Here is an 18,423-nt window from a genome sequence, read left to right as displayed (position 1 = left end):
TATTCATGGTAATGTTGATTATTAAAAAAATAAATCCTAATTTAAAAAAAAAAAGAACATAAAATGTATTAATGTAGACATTTTTGCTTGTATGGATAGGCTTAATAAAGATGTAGACCCTCTAAATTTCTGATTGATATGTTATTTTCCCTTGGGTCACTTTCAATCTTATACTCAATTTTCTTCCCTCATTTCTTTGCAATTTTTTATATAATATATTGCTCTATTATAAATTAAAATAAATGTTTATTTAAAACAAATATACATGTACATTCCTTTATGTGATAATTAATCCGTTACATTTTGAACTTAAATTAAATTATAATTCTCAAGGATCTTGGAGTATAATTAATAATTCATAATCAATACGTTACATTTTGAACTAAAATTAAATAAAATTTTCATTAATTTTGCAGCGCTTAAATATTTTGCAAAGATAATTAATTTACAAAATTTTGCAATGAATTTATTACAAATATATTCTTAACAATGTGTAATATTGCAACTTATAAAAAATTGAACCGTTTTAAAATTTTCTTCTAATTTAGCAACAAATTAAAATTCAAAATAATACCTAATTTAAGGTTAGTACTTTGCATAAAAATTTACATCAAGATATTAATTAAATAGAAACCCTCTTGGCTTTATTAGGTATAGAGTTGTTAAAATAAAATAAAATAGAAAGTGTTTTAGTTAATAATGTTTGGTTAAATTTGAATTATCTAAAAATATCAGCATAATAATATTTTTTTATTTTTAATATAAATATACCTTTTTAAATAAATAAGTTAATATTTAATAAAAAAATAAATTATTTGAGTTTTTAATTTATGAAATTATATAATATTTTTTTAATTAATAAATTAAGTATTAATAGTTAAAAGAATTATAATAAAATGGTTGGATTTTATATAAAATCTCAACAAATACAATATATCAAACAAGCTTGTCAAGAAAGTGGTGTTTTTTGGTTTTTTTTTTTCAAAAAAATTCTTATTGGATTAAAAGTAGAAAAAAATAATTTTTATTTATTTTTTTGACTAAAATATTTTTTATTTTTCTAGATTTTTATTTAATAATTAATTTATATTAAAAAAAGATAATTTTGATATCTTAAAAGATAAATAGATTAATTAAATTGATATAATGATTAAGTTTTTTTTATAAAAAAAAAAATTATCCCAATAACTCATTCATTTTTTATTTAACAAGTTACAATTGACGAATCATATTATTATTTATTTTTATATTAATATTAATATTAATATATGCAAGTTGCAATTTTTGTTTATTTTTGCAATATTACACCCAACATATTTTGACAAGATGATGTTGGTACATCAAAGCATGTCTCTTACTTTTTATTTTATTTCTCATCTTGGCCCCGCAAATATTTATTATTTATGTATCAATATTTTGTATAATAATAATAATAATAATAATAATAATAATAAATGCGGGTATACTGTCAGTACCGGCTTCACAGATGATTATCATACACAGTAATAATTTTTTTATAAAAATATTGAAAAATTAGTATAATGCAGGTAAACTGATTTATTAGATAGTTTTAGACTTTATTTAAAATTCTATAAGTTTTTTTTTCTTGGACCTCGCCTAGTTTGCCGCACCCTAGACTGGCCGAAATGTGAATGACGATGATTATGCATGTATCCTAAAAAAAATAAAAAATAATAAGGTTTTAAATTTCAGATCTAAAACTTATTAATTTAATATTTAACCATTTAAATTAAATTATTTTCAATTAATTATAATACGAAACTATTATATTATATAATAAATCTAACATAGTAAAATAAAAAATAATAACATTTTTTTCCTTATACCACCACCTGTTGGTTACTATAGTTCCATCCCCAAAACAATTCATTAATATTTTTAAAACTAAAAAGTTAATTTTTTTTTAAAATTGAATGTAATATTTTTGTTTATGAAGAATTATTATTAAGTGAAGGTAACCAGTAATGTGGGAAATATATAACAGAGTTTTTTCCTTAAATCTTGTACTGTCTAGTCCAAATCTAACGGAAGTTAAAATTGAGAGTTTAAGTTTACATGTGTAAACTCGTAAAATATAGAATTTACTTAAAATTATAATAGTTTAATTTAAAAAAGTATTAGTTATATATTATTATTTATATTTATAATTAAATATTTTGTACTTAACTAATTAAAAAATATATATATAAAAATATAAAATAATAAGTAAATAACAACCCTATAAAAAATTATATTTACAAAATTAATTATATTAAATTGAATAAATAATTAAAAAAGTTATAAATATAAATTTGTTGTTTTTTTTAATGTAAAATAGTATAAAATCGTAAAATTAAAATTATTTATAAACTCGTAAATTTTATTATGGTAAATTTAAAATTGTAAGAATTTACTTATTTAAAGTTACTTAAAATTAGAATAGATAACTTTAAATAAATAGTAAGATTTTAAGAGTTAATCTCGAGATTTCACCGTCCTTTTTATTGTATTAGAAAGAGAATACAAACTTGGTTACAATTTGGAAGTTTAGGCAAGAAGTTAGCTCTCAGAAGAGATCGATTGATCTTGCAAGGAAATTACATAAGTGACCCTGAGAAGAAAATAGAAATCATGATTTTCCGGTCCTACCATGGGAAATGTTTGAACTTTTTTTTCAATTGGATGGTTTTGATTTCAATTCCCTTTGAACTGGACATTTGTTCAAAGATATTGATCAATTGAAATCAAGAGAAACCATGGTCGGAAGTTGTTAGGTGAGAGAGAATAAATGTATAGACAATAAATGATCAATTGTTAATAAATTTGCTGAATTCACGAGAACAAAGTAAATAGAAATTCAGTTTTTATTTAGTTTTATTTTATTGAGATAGATGATAAGTAAAACTCTAATAAAATGTTTGAAATTCAGTTTGGATTAACAATTTATTTAGTGAATATTGATCTAATTATTTAATTGATCGAATTGATTAATTTGTTGATCCTTATTTTATGGTTTGATGATTTTTTTTTATTGAAGAATTTGGTTAGGTTGCATCAAGGGTGTTTATCTATATATATATATATATATATATATATAAAAGATAGCTGAACTTAGTGAAACAACCAAAGTTAGTTAAGAATCACAATGGTAATAGATAATTACTTTGGGTATGAAGGTGATGGATATATATGGAGATTTTGACTTAATATGTAATAGCTTTTGGGAATTGTAGGAGCTTTAGTTTGTTTAGTAAATATGGAATGTATGTTTGAGGAATCAAAAGCAAGGATAAACGTTGGGAGAGAACACATATCATAGTAAAGGTAAACAAGAGTAAGAGTTCTGATTTTTGTTAGAAGTGAAACTGGTAAACTAAGGGTTTTTTTTATTTATAAGAATTTGGATTATTTAAAAATTAATGATTAATGGTGATTTTGAAGAAGTAATGATATTTTAGTATTTTAGTTAATAAATTGAGTGATGTGATGTAATATGATGTGATGGAGGAGGGGAAGTGAAAACATATTTTTTGGATTTGAGTTATTCAAATAACCCAAATCGAACCAGGCCTAAGACATATTCATGTTAAAAACAAATAAACATTTTAGGTTTTGTTTTGTAGGTAGATTTTGAAGTTGCGTCTTTGGGAACTAAGACCATGAAAAGCTTGAAGTTTTTGTTTGGACTTTATATGAATTTTGTTGTCTATTCCTTAATTGATTTTATGTCTTTAATTTGTTATTGTTGACTTTAACTACTTTTTTATTTGTAATTTGTTAATAGGTTCTCTCAAGTACCAATTGTGTTTATAAAATGGAATTCAAAATTACAACCCAAAATATAAGTACTTCTAACACAATGATTCAAATAAATTACTACTTTTTTGTTTGAAAACATCTTTTAATATTGGGAGTTCAATATAAATTATTATCAAATTTATTAATACATATACAATTAAAGTATATTTTAAACATTAATGAAAATTTTGAAAAGAAAAATAAATTAAAATTTATTTTTATTCAAATTCATATCTAGCTCTGAATTGGATATGAGTGTTTTAAAAAAACAGTGAAAAAATGTTATTAAATTTATTTATATATAATAATAATTAAGTTATACTCAAAACATTATTCCATGTAAATTAATATATTTATATTTTTTTAGTTCATACACAGATGATAACATGTATATATCCAAACAAAGTTGATCATGATCCTAGTGATGATAGAACCACAATCCAATTTTCTTATTAGGAATGAATGATAAAGTAATGCAATATTACTATTTGGGCAAGAGATGGTTGTCTTTTTTTCAAGAAAAATATGTTTCTTAAACGAAAGTATGAAGTTGGTGAATGACAAATTCATTGAATAATTCAATGACTCAACATGTCACTACCTATATTCCAATAATGGAGAGAATTTAGGGTCCAATATATTAAATGTTTACATGACAAATTAGGGCAATTATGTATTTATGAACATATTAATAGAAAACCTATACTAGCATTCTAACCTATTCATGCAACTTGAGTAGCATTCTAACCTTTTGGCAATGGCATGCTTGTCACTTTACTATAGCCAAATTAACCATATTTAACATCTTTCATGATTCCAAGTTTAACTTCAACTCATCCCCAATTCTTTCCATCTCATCCCATTTCTCAACCTCAAGAGATGCGTTTATATCTTAAGTTAGGAAAAAGTTGGATTTAATAAAAAAAAAAAAAGCATAATCAAACATTATTTTATCTATTCTCTCAATTATATCACTCAATTTATTAATTAAAATATTAAAAATACATTTTTTTAAAATATATATATTATCATGATTATATATTAATATTTTTAAATCTTTTATAAAAAATAATTCAATCTCTCAAAATCATCACCAATAAATATTTTGTAAATAACCCCTAATAACTTAGTCTAAGAAAGGAACTGAAGCTTCTCAACACGACAATTATGATCACATACTTAACCACTATTCCTTTAATTCATCCCTCACAATGAGGTCATCTCCGGTTAAATATAATTTGCAATCGAACTTGCAACCTATTAGTTTTGCATAATGAAACATTGATCATGTGAAAAACAAGTACAATTTACAATTTGAATTGAGAAATCTCTAGCTAGCCTTCTCAAGATTTTTTTTTTCAGTCTCATCCTAGTTCTCAATCTCGACTCTTCAGTTCCATATTCATCACTCCCAAAAACAGCGTAACGGAGTTTAGTTTTTGTGCAAACATATTATCAAGAAACTCAAACATTCTTATTATGATTTGATAATTAGTAGTGTGCACCATCACCGTGGATTATTGTTAAATTAATTTGACTCTTAATACCCAAAATTATAATTTATGTTTACACGTTGGTGTTAAACCGGGTTGATGCTCTGGGTTGTCTTATTCGATGGAGTTTGAGAGTATTGATAGAATACTCATTACTAGCAATTGCATAATTCCAGTTTTCTAATTGTGAACATTTTTACCTCAAAGGGATGCAATTGGATTAAAGTGATGTACACAAGAGATCAGTTCTCATTCAAATTTAAGTGATCATAGTAAAACCTGTGGTTGTGATAAAAGGGCATTAATCAACTATTGAATAAGCTAGCTCATCAATAAACGATCCATCAAAGTGGCTAGCATGCATCAATCATCATATGATATGGTTTGAAACCAAATCAATGCAATCAACCAATAACACACACTAAAACAATGCAGTAAACAACAGCATCACAAAAAACCCAACAAATGAATTGAGCCTATAATAATCTTCAAACCTCCTCCTCCCACCACTTTGAATTTGAATAATGAACCGACAACCATCACTCGAAGGGTCCTTGTTCGTAATGGTAGCGATCCCATTGAAATCACAGGCCTCAACGCTCTGATCATTCATCTGATAAAACATATTAAACGCATAACTTATGTTCTGAGTCTTTTGGAGGTTATTACAACTCGAACCGTACTCCAAACTCGTGCAATCCCCATTCAAACAAGCATAAGCCGTAGCAGGGCCTATCTTAGACATATCCTTATTCTTCGAATTGTAAACACACCACGATTTCTCAAGATACTGCACCCCTTTAGCCGAAATCACAGACTTTTGATCATTCCCTTGACCTGTCAAGTCAATGTTAAACTTCGGCTTCCCGTCGTAATAGAACATTCCCCAATGTCGCTCGAATGTTCCCGGAGCAATGCTCTTCATATCCTCGTCAATTAATCCAAAGATATAGTAATCGATTGGCCCTGGTCTTTGAGGCGTCCCCTTTTTGGACGCCATTTTTTTGAAAAACCCATTGTAGAATCGCTTCGCTATGGTTACGTTCGCGTGCACGTCGCCGTCCGTGGGCCATCCGATTTCTCCGATTATGATCTTCATTTTGGATGCTCCGGCTTTTTTTAAGGACCAGGATAAGGTGTCTAGGTTAGCATCTAACATGTTGTCGTAATGGGTGCCTTTGTCGTCGATGCCCTGTGCGCCGCCGTCGAACATGGCGTATTCGATTGGGAAGTTTGCGCTTTGTTGGTAGAAGGATATGAATGGGTAGATGTTGACGATGAAAGGGGAATGGATTGAGTTAAGGTAATGAACTAGTTCGAGCATTATTGGTTTAATGTCGGATCGGAAATCTCCGGATGATGGAACGGTTCCGTCGTAGACGTCGGCGTTTAGAGGAGTGGTGGCTTTGATTTGGGTATGGCCAGCTTCGTTTAGAGCTTTTTGAATGTTCTTAATGGCTGGAAGGGTTGTTTTTAAATATGATCCGTTGTAGCCTTTCAAGAACGGCTCATTTCCGACTGCCACATACCTGCATGCATGCGGATATAGGTTAATTTAATTTTTTTCCACAAAAAAAAACATAAAATTTACGTAATTACTTACTTGATTTTGACGCCCTTGTCGTGCAAGTGTTTTGTAATGTTTTGTTCGACCCAATCTCTGGCATTGTCATAATCATCGCTGAGTCTCTGCAATTCCTTGTTAGGAATTCCGGGCATGACTTCGATGCCAGATCCTGCGAAGGCATTCATGTACCATGAATCCGAATCGAACAGCTTAACCTTGGAGATGCCATTGTCGCGTAGCAATTTGACCAAAATGCTCGGTAACAGCGTATGCGATGCTTGGGTCCCGAAGTTTACTCCGACCGCGTTCACAGATCTGGAGGAGACGATGATCATGACCAATATGATCAAAGATGGGACCGAGAAACGCACCATTTGTGGTCTTTTCATGATTTGATTAGCTAGCTAGCTAGCTAGGTTTTGGCGATGGGATGGGGCGGGGGAGATGATCAAAGAGAAAGGAATCGGTGCAGGGTCTTCGATCTTTTCTCTTAGATGAGAGAATTTTGCATCTCTCTCTCTCCCTCCCCCCACAACTCTCTCCCAGAAAGAGATAGAGAGAAATACAGGGAGAGGAAGAGGGACCAACTTATAATGTCAAAAACATCTTACTCCAACTAACCCTACAAAACAGTTATAGGTTGTTATAAACCTAAACAAAGAATTTTTCTTTTCACACACTTGCAATTTACTAAAATTTGTGATATTTAAATTTCTTCTCAAAATAAATATTTGCAATTAAAAATAACCTATATCAAAATTAAAACAACTAAGACAAGAATAATGTGCATTGCTAACATCCTAAAATAGAATAATATATTAATAGGACAGTCTATAGAAAGTTTGTATATTCTCAATCTCCCAAGGAAATTAAAAAAAAAAATAGATCTATTTATATATTATATTACTTGGATTATTGAATATCTCAACAACTTATTAATAAACAAGACAATCATTCAAAAATGTTACTAAATCCCTACCCTCGGGAATGCCTTCAGGGTCAAAGAACATGTACTAGGGTGTATGCTCGTTAAGACGGTGGACAGGGACACAAAAAAAAAATAAAAACAATTTTTTCATTGATATTTAAATGAATATGATAAAATGGAAGAATTGCATTCATTGTCTAAATTAAATCTAGACAAAAAAATAATAAAATCTATTATATCCCCTTATAATTAAATTAAATGTAAAATATTATAATAAATTTGAAAATTAAATTCTAATTAAAAAAATCTACAATAATACCAAATATTTTGAATAAATGAAAAAAAAAAATTGTACTTTTTTTATAATTAGTGAGTAAGCCAAACAAATTTTGTAAGTCATAATTGTTTATAAAATTATCTTAATGACTTTTAATAACTCTCTTTATTATATTAGAAGAGAAATGATTAAGTAAGGGAATTTGGTGGGGAATGACTTGTCATAATCTTATTTGTTGAAAAAATCAAATAATTTCTTTTTTTTTTTCTCTTTCCTACAACTTTTACATTTTCCAAGTAACATCAAGTAATTCTCTCACCAAATTCCCTCTCTCTATCAATACTCTTATTATAAACAAGGAATTAACTACAAATTCAACAATATAATTTATTTTTCTCTTAATAAATATAATAGAGACTATAAAAGACATAATCAACATAATAGAAGAGGATGAGTAACACTACATATCAACTATCGTAAATATTATTTGGATTAAAAATATTTCAAATCAAAAATTTGTTTTGAAAAAAAATAACAGGACTAATTTAACAAAAACACTGCACAAACTCAAATTTAAGTAATAAAAAAAATAATAAAAATATTCGAACAATAAATATAGAAAAACAAACGTTGAAGGAAAAAAAAAAGAAAAATATTTTTAAACTCATTAATTATACTTAGATACTGTAATTATTTTCAAAATTATTTATATTATAAATAAGTTTAGTTAAAATAAATTTTAATATATATTTGTAACATTTGATTAAAGAAATATTGAGATGAGACCTGGTGGTGGTGTATGTAAGTCGTACCTTCACGGCTTCACCACACACACACACACACACTTCCTTCCGGCCACCGGAAAAATGTTAGCATATACCTCGGCCTTGAGTCCGCCAATTCTTCACACATCGATTTGGAATTCAAGGATATCAAGCGTCGTGGCGGTTACTAGTTTGAAGAAATTATCAGCAATTCGTCGAATCCGATGCATATCGGAGCCTTCGAGGTTAAGAACTTGCAAGAATTGCAAGACTCAGTTCGATCCTCTACACAATGATCCTAGGACTTGTCGGTATCACACTGCTCATTTCGGAGGTACGTTTCAGTTTTACAAGTATTACAACTTCACTGATTCCGCTTTATTTGATTTTGCTTAGATAAACGAGTTTAGGTTACTGCAGAAAATGATATCAAGCTCTTTCTTTTCTGCCTATGCTAAGTAAGAATCATGTCAATTCATTCAGAGTTTCTGTTCAAGTATTATTTATTATGCTTTCTCTAAGAGGAGTATTGACTCATATGAGATGCAACTTTTGGTACATTGTGCTAGCATTTTCTGTAATCCTTTCTAGATGAATTGTTTCTTACAATAAGTTGTGATCATTATAGTTGAATGGTTACTTTGATGCAACCGTTTTCATTAAACTGTTTAATAATGTTGGACATCTGATGATGATGATCTCAGGAGAAACGAAGAGGAAATTCGAGAGTGTGTATACGGGTGGAACGATGGACACTTCCGACTCGGGCAAAGTGTTTCAGTATTGGCATTGTTGTGGAGCCGAGGACCCCTTTGACCCTGGCTGCACAGCCGGCCCTCATGCTTCCTACGATGATTTATGATTTTTTTACTGCAAATATATGATTTTGCTGTTGTAGTTCTTTCAATTGAATGAACTTTGTTTAAAAGATTACTTATCCTAGTGTGGATTCGAGATGTGACAACATTTGAAAACTGGCAACTTTATAGACAATTCCTCATCTAAATATTGTTTCTTAACAACTCTCGCAAAGCTAGACAACAGCTGAACAAAATACATATGGAGGCTTGACAGACGACAACAAATGCTATTAATAGCCATGGACTTCATTTAAAATGTACACTTTAAAATGTAGTTCGCATTCCATTCTTCCCTGTTTTGTGTAGCACAGTCACCATCACATCTTCCTAATATTGTATCCTCAAACATCCATTACAACTACTGGAGCAAACTGCAGAAATGGTTGGGTATATAGAAAGAAAGATAATTAGGTTTCGGTTCAACGAAATAAAACACAATTATACCCAAAGAAATGTGCTAAATAGATGGAAAATCTGACCTCATCATCGTCATTGAAATCTAGAGCGTTTCCCTGCTGGAACTCCCAACCGAGCGTGTCCTCTAGCAGCTGTTTCAAACTCCTTGTCTGCAGAAACAGAAGGAATATCTTAGTTACTGGATTTCATTTCTTTAGAAAAGAATAAAATGATTTCATCAACTTGAGAATATTACCCATGATAAGAGATCCCCGTCAATAACTACTGCTTCCATCACCAATGAAAAGAAATCCTACAGTAAAAGCTAAAAAGTAAAGCAGCAGGTTTGGTTGTAATCATAGTTAACATGGTATTTCAATAAACCATACGAGGAATCTAATAAGTAATCACCTTTTTTTGAGTAAAATTTTATTTCAAAATAGGCTTGAACCCGAAGTGCGTTCACAAATAATAATAAAATGAGAAGCAAGGACAAAAAGGAACAGAAATGCCAAAAGTTTTAACAAAAAGGAACAGAAATGCCAAAAAGTTTTAATCCCTATCATCTAGAAGAAGAACCATCCTTATGCACAAATAAAATGTAATCATATTAATGGCAGAAGTAGTATTCTAATAACTTAGTACAAGTACCTTGCAAAGATGATATAGAAAGCTTTCAGAACTTAACCAAGATTCATCCAACAATGGAAGCATACTATTGCCTGTAGTACCCCTGGCATCTGCCTGCTTTTGTAACCCATGCTTCAGTTGATAATAAATAACATTAATGAACTGCAAAATGAAATCAAATGTTGGAGAAGATAAGACAATGGCAAACTGGGAAATCTTTATGCTTATGATTATCAAACTTCATGGGACTTTTTTTTTAATTGGAACTTTATACTACTAATGATAAAAATTGTGGAAAAGGAAACAAACTTAAAATGCGACGATGCATTTTCAGTCAATTTGAAGCAAATACTAAGAGGAATGAAGCAAAAAAATCTTTTTGGAAGACGGAATAATAAAATAGTTATAAGGAGAGGTGGTGAATGTTTTACTTGAATGTTATCTGTTTTTCATACTCGAACCCATTATAAATACCCTTAAATAGTTATCATGTTGCTAGTTTATTATTATATGTTCATTATCAGTCTTTCATACTTGGACCACACCCTTGATCAACACCATGAAGATAGTTCTTAACAAACTATTCTTGCAGAAGAAGTAACAAAAAATGGGCAAGTGGAGGAAACAGATAAAACATCAATATTCATGACATTCAACCTGTGTTAAGGAAAGAAGAACAAAGAGCCCTTGAACATAAAGATCAAATAAGCCCCTACACTCTCAAGATTTACCTTTCATCGTAGCGCTTATTTGACCCAGTATATAAAAGTTCAGAGCATAGAAAATCCTTTCAATAGTTCAGGAGCTCATTTGATCTTCTTTCCTAGTACATACTGGGATATACAAAACAGTATTATTCGCATGCATCAAAATTCACTTATTACGTCTAATACTCGCAAGGTTCACACACTAAATAGATGTATCCTTTAAACAGTAAATGGGCACAATAGCATTACCTTGGTGAAAAGCTGACTCCTTGTATGAAGAGGCTGTAGACAATTGACAGAATTTAATCGTACAATGTTAGGAATAGAGATCCAAACCCATCAAAGTATCAATATAAGACAGAAGCAAATAAGCCAAAAGTGCAGTACAAGAAATGAAAGTAAAAGAAGATGTGTATCAGTTTTACTATGATGTTAAGTTTACAAACACCACTAAACATGTCTAAAAATCCAAATCAGGTGGTTGTTCTAAGTTGTCCATAGTCATATCATAGACAAACCAGCTCCCATTGGACATTCTGTTTCAAAGTTTAAACATTTTTTTAATTGCTAATCTAATCAAACAACCAAAACAAAGTTCAGAGAAAATGAGTTAAACTGAGTGTTCTTACAAATTCAATGTTCTTTTTTTTCCAAAAAGAAATCTTCAAAATACTATTTTATTCTTTTTCACTCTCAAAAACTTCGATAATTAGGGTAGTTCATATAGAGTGACAGTTCCAATAAACAATTGAAATTTGATGATTAATAAAAGAAATTTTAAACTTGCCAATTTCCCCTACTCAACCCACTATTTGTGAAAACCAACTCTTGTCTGTCCCAACAAAGCAGGTACCCCAATGATGTGTTCCCATGCCCATTAAAATCCATGGTTCACATCATCCACATCCCTAAATACACATCTCCATTGTTACTCATGTTGCATGAACTTTTTCAATGTCATTAAAGCCATTATCATATTTATGTTTTTATATTCACTCTTTCATATACAAACATATATATATATATGAAAGACAAAATATGTGGATATAGTAGAAAAAAAACCCACTCAGGTTAGCTTAAGTGGTGAAAGTCTTAGGAAGTTGAGGTCCCAACTGAAGCACCTTGATTGAAGAGAAGGATCATGGTTGTGGGATGTTGTGGTAGCCTACTCCACGAAAAATAAACATGTGTAAAAGGAAAGAAAGATATGGTAGCAAAAGGAGATGTATCATTGGAATGGATACCTACAGTTGCTAGACAAATTAACATTCCAATATAGAAAACCAAAGGAACAAGCATTAGCATACTGATAGACATTCATACACTCGTATCATGTTTGAGTTTAGTACGAGATGCAACATAGAAGAATTGTCATTTGAACTTTCAGCAACAGAATCATACTTACAGCTTCATAACATCCAAAAAAGAGGCAAATCAGTGATTTCCATTGCATAAATGCTTCAAGTGATTGTCCCATCTGCAAATTGATAGATATCACAAGTATGACAAAAGGTCTCTTTTAACTAAGAATAGCTATTAAGTATGTATACAATGGAATCTTGTCATACCAGAAATGCTACAAATGCAAATTGTAGCTCACCAAGAATTAAGTCTTCTGAACCTCCATATTCTTTCATTAGGATGCTCTCTAGCAATTGTGTCTAACAAAAACAGGTCATACAACAGTCAGAGATATAAATTAAAACTGAATTGCAACATCAAGTGAAATTCAAACAGGTGTAGCAGAAGGTGTAGAGCTTCAAAAGCACATCAAACAAGCTCTAAAGTGTAGAACTTCAAAAGCACCAGAGGTAATGATATGATGAAGCACAAGGGAAACAAAAGCAACTCGTTAAAGGGTAAACTGTAGGTCCCAACTTTACATAGATGTCATTGGAGCCTCTTCATCCATACCACCAAGGAAGAAGAAAGATGCAAGCTGAGATAATGTTTGATTATGATAATTGCTAATGAGTAGATTTTGAGTTATGCAGGATGCAAATTGCAAATCCTATGGTTCATTTTCTTCTTTGTTGTATAACTTAAAGGGTTCTTTATTATAATATGCACAATCACACGTGATCAATTCATACCTTATCAAGATTCAGAGAAGTGAGCTCTTGTCCTTGGATTCCTTTGTGCTTGACAAGATGGGGAATTGGAGTATAATAACAGCTTTTCTTTTGAGGCTCATTAACTACCATGGAAGACTTTGTGCTTTTCAACTGCTCACCCAAAGTTTTCTCACCAGGTGTTTGTAATATACTCTGAGCTATATCGGGCTCACATTCAACTGAGATTTCCCTTCCAATGGGCTCTGCAAAATTGATGATAGTGTTCAGAAGTGACATTAATGGACTGCAAAGTCTAGTCCTCAAATAATATAAAATATATAAAAATTAATCGTTTTTCAAATGTATCTACACCTTATGAAATACACTTGTTTCAGCATTCATTTATAAAAGAAGACACCACTTAAAAAGCAGAAAATTGAGTAACTACATAAATCAGCCTTTCAAATGGGAACATGTTTACCAATCTTTTCTATAACACTCTTTGTGATGTAATTAGACAAGCGCTTCCAGTCACCATACTGGTTGAGTGTATATGGTCCAAGATGTCTATCAAACTCCATGTTTCTTACCGCTTGACTAAATCTCTCTTCCTTCATTGAACAAAGAAAAAAATTGTTTTTAATAATCACTTACGACCAAAGACACATGGTTTTATATTGGAAACACTTTTGTTTCTGTTTATGTAAGTGGAAACGTTTTCAAATACAAAATCGTTTGGAAACAAAATTTAGTCATATCTGGAAATGTTTCGAAATACATGAACAAAAGTGTTTCCAAATGGGGCCAATATGAAACAAAATGTAATTGTACAAACCTCGTCTTCTGACAGTCTATGAAACCTTTCTTCCACTTGATCCCATTTGCGAACAACCACCTTCATATTATGGGATAAGTTATTATTAGGCATAGGCCTAATTCATATAGTAGGGAACAAAAAGTACATACCATAAACATAAAGGGACAGGGCAATTCTTCATGATATAACAAAGTAGACGTGAAGCAGCAAAGGACTTACCTTCATGAACTCATTAACAGAATTTCTTGCAATATCACAAACCACATCGGACTCTTATTTCATAAAAATCAAACTGTATTTCCGTTTAGAAATGGTTGTATTGAGAAAGATATGATTTGATAGAGATTGTTTATACATAAGAAGAGAATGAAGCCGAAGAAGAAGAACGATTATGAAACGGGCAAGATGAATTCAAGGCAATGACTATTTCAGGAATTATGAACTAATGTGGGCGTGATATTGCAAGAATATTGCCACTCGTTTAAATTTGCTAAGTGGTTATTGTCCCTCGTTCATACACATCTAACATGTCAATTACAAGGGAAACCACCCTATCATATTATTAAGTGCCAATTATTTTCTCATATGTCCATAGGACTATCTTTAATCATATTATTCGTGAGGAGAACTCTTTATCGATGGGGAGAAGGTAAAATTTCTTATTGGACAATAGTTTATTTCGCTTGTTCGATGTTTGAAATAGGTGGTGAATATAAGACCATTCATTTTAAAGTCATTGCAAGCAACATATAATGGTCTATGAGTTGAAAATCAATGTTTAATATTTTCATCCTAAAAGAACAAAAATTGGTTTTCGTATTTCCAATTCTATTGCAGCATATTGCCATCTTTTGTAGGTCAATATTAACTTATGTGAGAAATTTATTTGAAATCAACAACCAAAAAAATGAATGTGCCTATCTGAAAACCCCACTTGGTGGCATTTCAATTTCTCTATTTGTTTCTAAAATATAAATACCCACATTATTCTAGAAACATCCAAATCTACATAACAAATCCAATGGGATAATAATCTACATGAGCAACAGAAAGAACACGCATTCCATATAAGCTTCAATACGACCATCCGCAATACCAAATGAAGCCAAAAGTGTATGTCATTAGTTAGTCCAATCCAAATTGATAACATATATACTCCTTATCCAATTAAGGCAGAAATAGTACACTCCTAACCAACCTATTAGACAAACTCATCCAATATCAGATATTTTCTAACTTGTATGTGATTAGGGGAAAAATTCAAAACAGGACCTTAAAAACTTGAACCAAATCTAAAAATTCACATATTAACAGAAAAACAAGAATTGAACCAAAGTAAAGTGAAAAGAACCTCTGATGGGCTTGCATCTATGAAAAAGCCAATTACTGTTGAGAATTCGATGCCTTCTCTGTTCAACAAAAGAAAAGATAAATTATCAAACTATGTAAGCACATATTTATGAATACAGATAAGTGTACATGGAGCATAATTGATAGTATAAAAAATAAATAAATAAAGACAACAATGGATAGATTATTCATTCCCCAAACTGTGTGAGTAAATATTTACTTGTTAGAAGAGCTGTAGTAGATGAAATGAGGACCAGGAGGAATCATCTTGATTCCCTTAAAGGCAGGCCCAACAGAGAACATCTGCAAGAAATTGATCAGAAATGAATCAGGTCAAAGATGTTGATAGATTCTATTCATGTTTATGTTGTACGTCTGTGGTCTGACTTGTTCTTATGCTTCTAATGAACCGCATTTGAGCGGGGTTATTTATGAAATTAGCACTTGGAATGAGCAAAACTATAGTGTGAACCAAGAGACCTGCCTTGGGAAACAACTTTACATTAATTATCATGTCATTATTTTATTTTTCACATTTTTTGCATTTGCATCTATAAGTACGAAGCTGATAATAATTATAGGTTATGGATGAACACACAAACAAAGAAAAAACAGAAACCTGAGTATCAATGCCGACGAGAGTAAACTGGGGGACATCGAGAAGGAGAAGAGTTACGCCGCTCTTCACAAGCCTTAGGGCTGTTTCTGACTCCATCTCCATCGTTTCTATATCTTTCGTTCTCCTTAAACGGATATGACACTGATAAGTAAGTTATAAGAATTCCAATTGAGATTACAACGTACAGACAGTACAGTTTTCCCTAGTCCCACCAAATGATGTTCCTGAGGCTTGGACTGCTCTAGACCTTTTTCTGTTACAGAAATGAGACTTGTTAAATTGATTCATAATGATCATTTGCAACATTTCATATTGTATGATTATTTGAATTATAGTTATAACAAACAAAAGCTATAGATATAAATATTTGTATATTGTCAAAAACAATGCTTGTTGCCTTCTTGCCTTCTCAATGTCCGTAAACTGATTGTGCTATCTTTTAAAACACAAAATAAAAATATATTTCAGTGTTGTGTCAATAGACTGAATAAACGCAAAAGTGGTGAGAATTAAGCTATAAGATGACATGTCCGGAGTTTGAAACATTGAAATGAACATACTAACATCAGAATTCAGCTAATTTAACCTAAACTACCAATCTAACACAAATATCTAACTCAAATAACTTAATTAATTAAAGTAAGAATTCAACTATATGCATATATCATTTAGGAATTAGGGTTTAACTTTATAAGAACAAAAAACATACCAGTAGAGAGTCGGCAGTAGTTGGCACTCGGAGACTAATACCGGAAGAAGACTGATGCTGGAGTCTGAACTCTGAAGTGAATAAGAGGAATAGCATGAAAGAAGGAAAGAGAGGATGGGTACTGGGCCGAGTATCTCAGGGTCAGGGGCCTGGGCTGAACTTTTATATGGTTTTTTTTTTTTTTTTTTTAATAATCGGGCTTTATGTAGCATTAAGATAATATATTTTTTTTAATTTCGAGTTAACTCTTAAAATTTTAAGATTTTACGATTTCACTTGAAGTTAACTAGTCCTGATTTTAAGTAAACTTTTAAATAGGTAAACTCTTACTATTTTAAATTTACGATAACAAGATTTTACAATTTTATAAGTTTATAAATAATTTCGATTTTACGAATTTATAAAATTTTATTATTTAAAAATATAATTATATTTAAAAATAATAAAATAAAATTATTATTTATATAAATAAATTAATTAATATAATTAATTTTGTAACTATAATATTTTTATAATATTATTTACTTATTAATTTTTTTTAATTAAATATATAAATTTGTAAAATTGACTAAATATAAAATACTTAATTATATATAAATAATAATAATAATATATAACTATTATTTTTTCAATTCAAACTCTTACAATTTTATCTTAAACTCTAGATTTTACGAGTTCACAGCTGACAACGATTTTACGTAAATTCTCGATTTTGACAGTTTAATCCACGCCAAGGTAGCATAAGGATAAGAGTTTGGTTTAAGAAACCAAAAAGTTACGGATTTAATTTTATCTAAAAGAGTTTTGTATTTAAGCGGGATAATTAAAAATAATAATAAAAAAAATACTGCCTCAAATAAGCTAAAATAGTTTAATTTATTTTTTTCAAAATGCAAAACAAAACGTAAAGGACACATAGCAACCTCAACTCTCAAATTCTTAACATATACTTAAACTAATACATATGATTGGGTTAATAGATTGTATTTTAAGAATTTATCTCAATATAAAATTATTGTTTCTAATTCACAATCTTTAACATGACAGATCTTTCAATAATTATTCTACCAATTTCAAAATTATTTTTACTTCTCCAATTTTTTTAATTTTTTTTTTTTGTAAATAGTCATTTGCCCCCAATCAACTTCAGAATACCTAAGAAAGACATGTATGAACATCTCTTTCTTTTTAGAAACTACAGTAAATACATTTGTGGATTTGTGACTAATACATATAATTATAATGTAAAAAAAATAATACTATATAGTTGGGAATTGAGATATGTATAATGATACTTTCTAAGATATCATCAACTTGCTAGTGAAACTAATGATTATCTTAAGACACAAGAAATTAAAGCTAGTTTCCAAGAAGATCAAAACAATGATCCCCATGGAAGCCATGTGAGAAATTAAAAATAATAACTAAAAATAAACATATTCTAGATGGGTGAC

At 30.0% G+C, this 18,423-nt stretch overlaps 3 protein-coding genes across 4 annotated transcripts; 1 reads left to right on the top strand and 2 right to left on the bottom strand.

Annotated features, from left to right (window-relative positions):
* Positions 1-5,712: 5,712 nt before the first annotated feature.
* Positions 5,713-7,193, bottom strand: LOC124928999 (glucan endo-1,3-beta-glucosidase 8-like). The gene is made up of 2 exons (XM_047469252.1): positions 6,895-7,193; positions 5,713-6,820 (listed from the first exon to the last, which is right to left on the bottom strand). The coding sequence occupies exons 1-2, from the start codon at positions 7,191-7,193 to the stop codon at positions 5,713-5,715; spliced, it is 1,407 nt and encodes a 468-aa protein (XP_047325208.1).
* Positions 7,194-8,826: 1,633 nt separating this feature from the next.
* Positions 8,827-9,903, top strand: LOC124930918. Its single transcript, XM_047471288.1, has 2 exons — positions 8,827-9,161; positions 9,532-9,903. Exons 1-2 carry the CDS (start codon positions 8,843-8,845, stop codon positions 9,687-9,689), a joined length of 477 nt encoding a protein of 158 aa, XP_047327244.1. The 5' UTR covers positions 8,827-8,842; the 3' UTR covers positions 9,690-9,903.
* On the bottom strand, positions 9,789-17,092 carry LOC124930916 (protein AAR2 homolog). Of its 2 annotated transcripts, XM_047471287.1 has the most exons (15): positions 16,970-17,078; positions 16,473-16,513; positions 16,261-16,384; positions 15,862-15,944; positions 15,643-15,700; positions 14,310-14,369; positions 13,956-14,085; positions 13,514-13,737; positions 12,989-13,081; positions 12,826-12,897; positions 11,670-11,702; positions 10,735-10,875; positions 10,340-10,396; positions 10,167-10,253; positions 9,789-10,058 (listed from the first exon to the last, which is right to left on the bottom strand). In XM_047471287.1, the coding sequence occupies exons 3-15, from the start codon at positions 16,360-16,362 to the stop codon at positions 10,029-10,031; spliced, it is 1,170 nt and encodes a 389-aa protein (XP_047327243.1). In that variant the 5' UTR covers positions 16,363-16,384; positions 16,473-16,513; positions 16,970-17,078; the 3' UTR covers positions 9,789-10,028. The 2 variants fall into 2 exon arrangements, with proteins under 2 accessions (XP_047327243.1, XP_047327242.1); XM_047471286.1 differs by having other exon boundaries at positions 16,261-16,513; positions 16,970-17,092.
* Positions 17,093-18,423: the final 1,331 nt, after the last annotated feature.

This window comes from Impatiens glandulifera, chromosome 3 (genome assembly GCF_907164915.1).
Source record: "Impatiens glandulifera chromosome 3, dImpGla2.1, whole genome shotgun sequence".
Lineage (NCBI taxonomy): Eukaryota > Viridiplantae > Streptophyta > Magnoliopsida > Ericales > Balsaminaceae > Impatiens > Impatiens glandulifera.
This window is presented reverse-complemented; position numbering and strand designations above follow the sequence as displayed.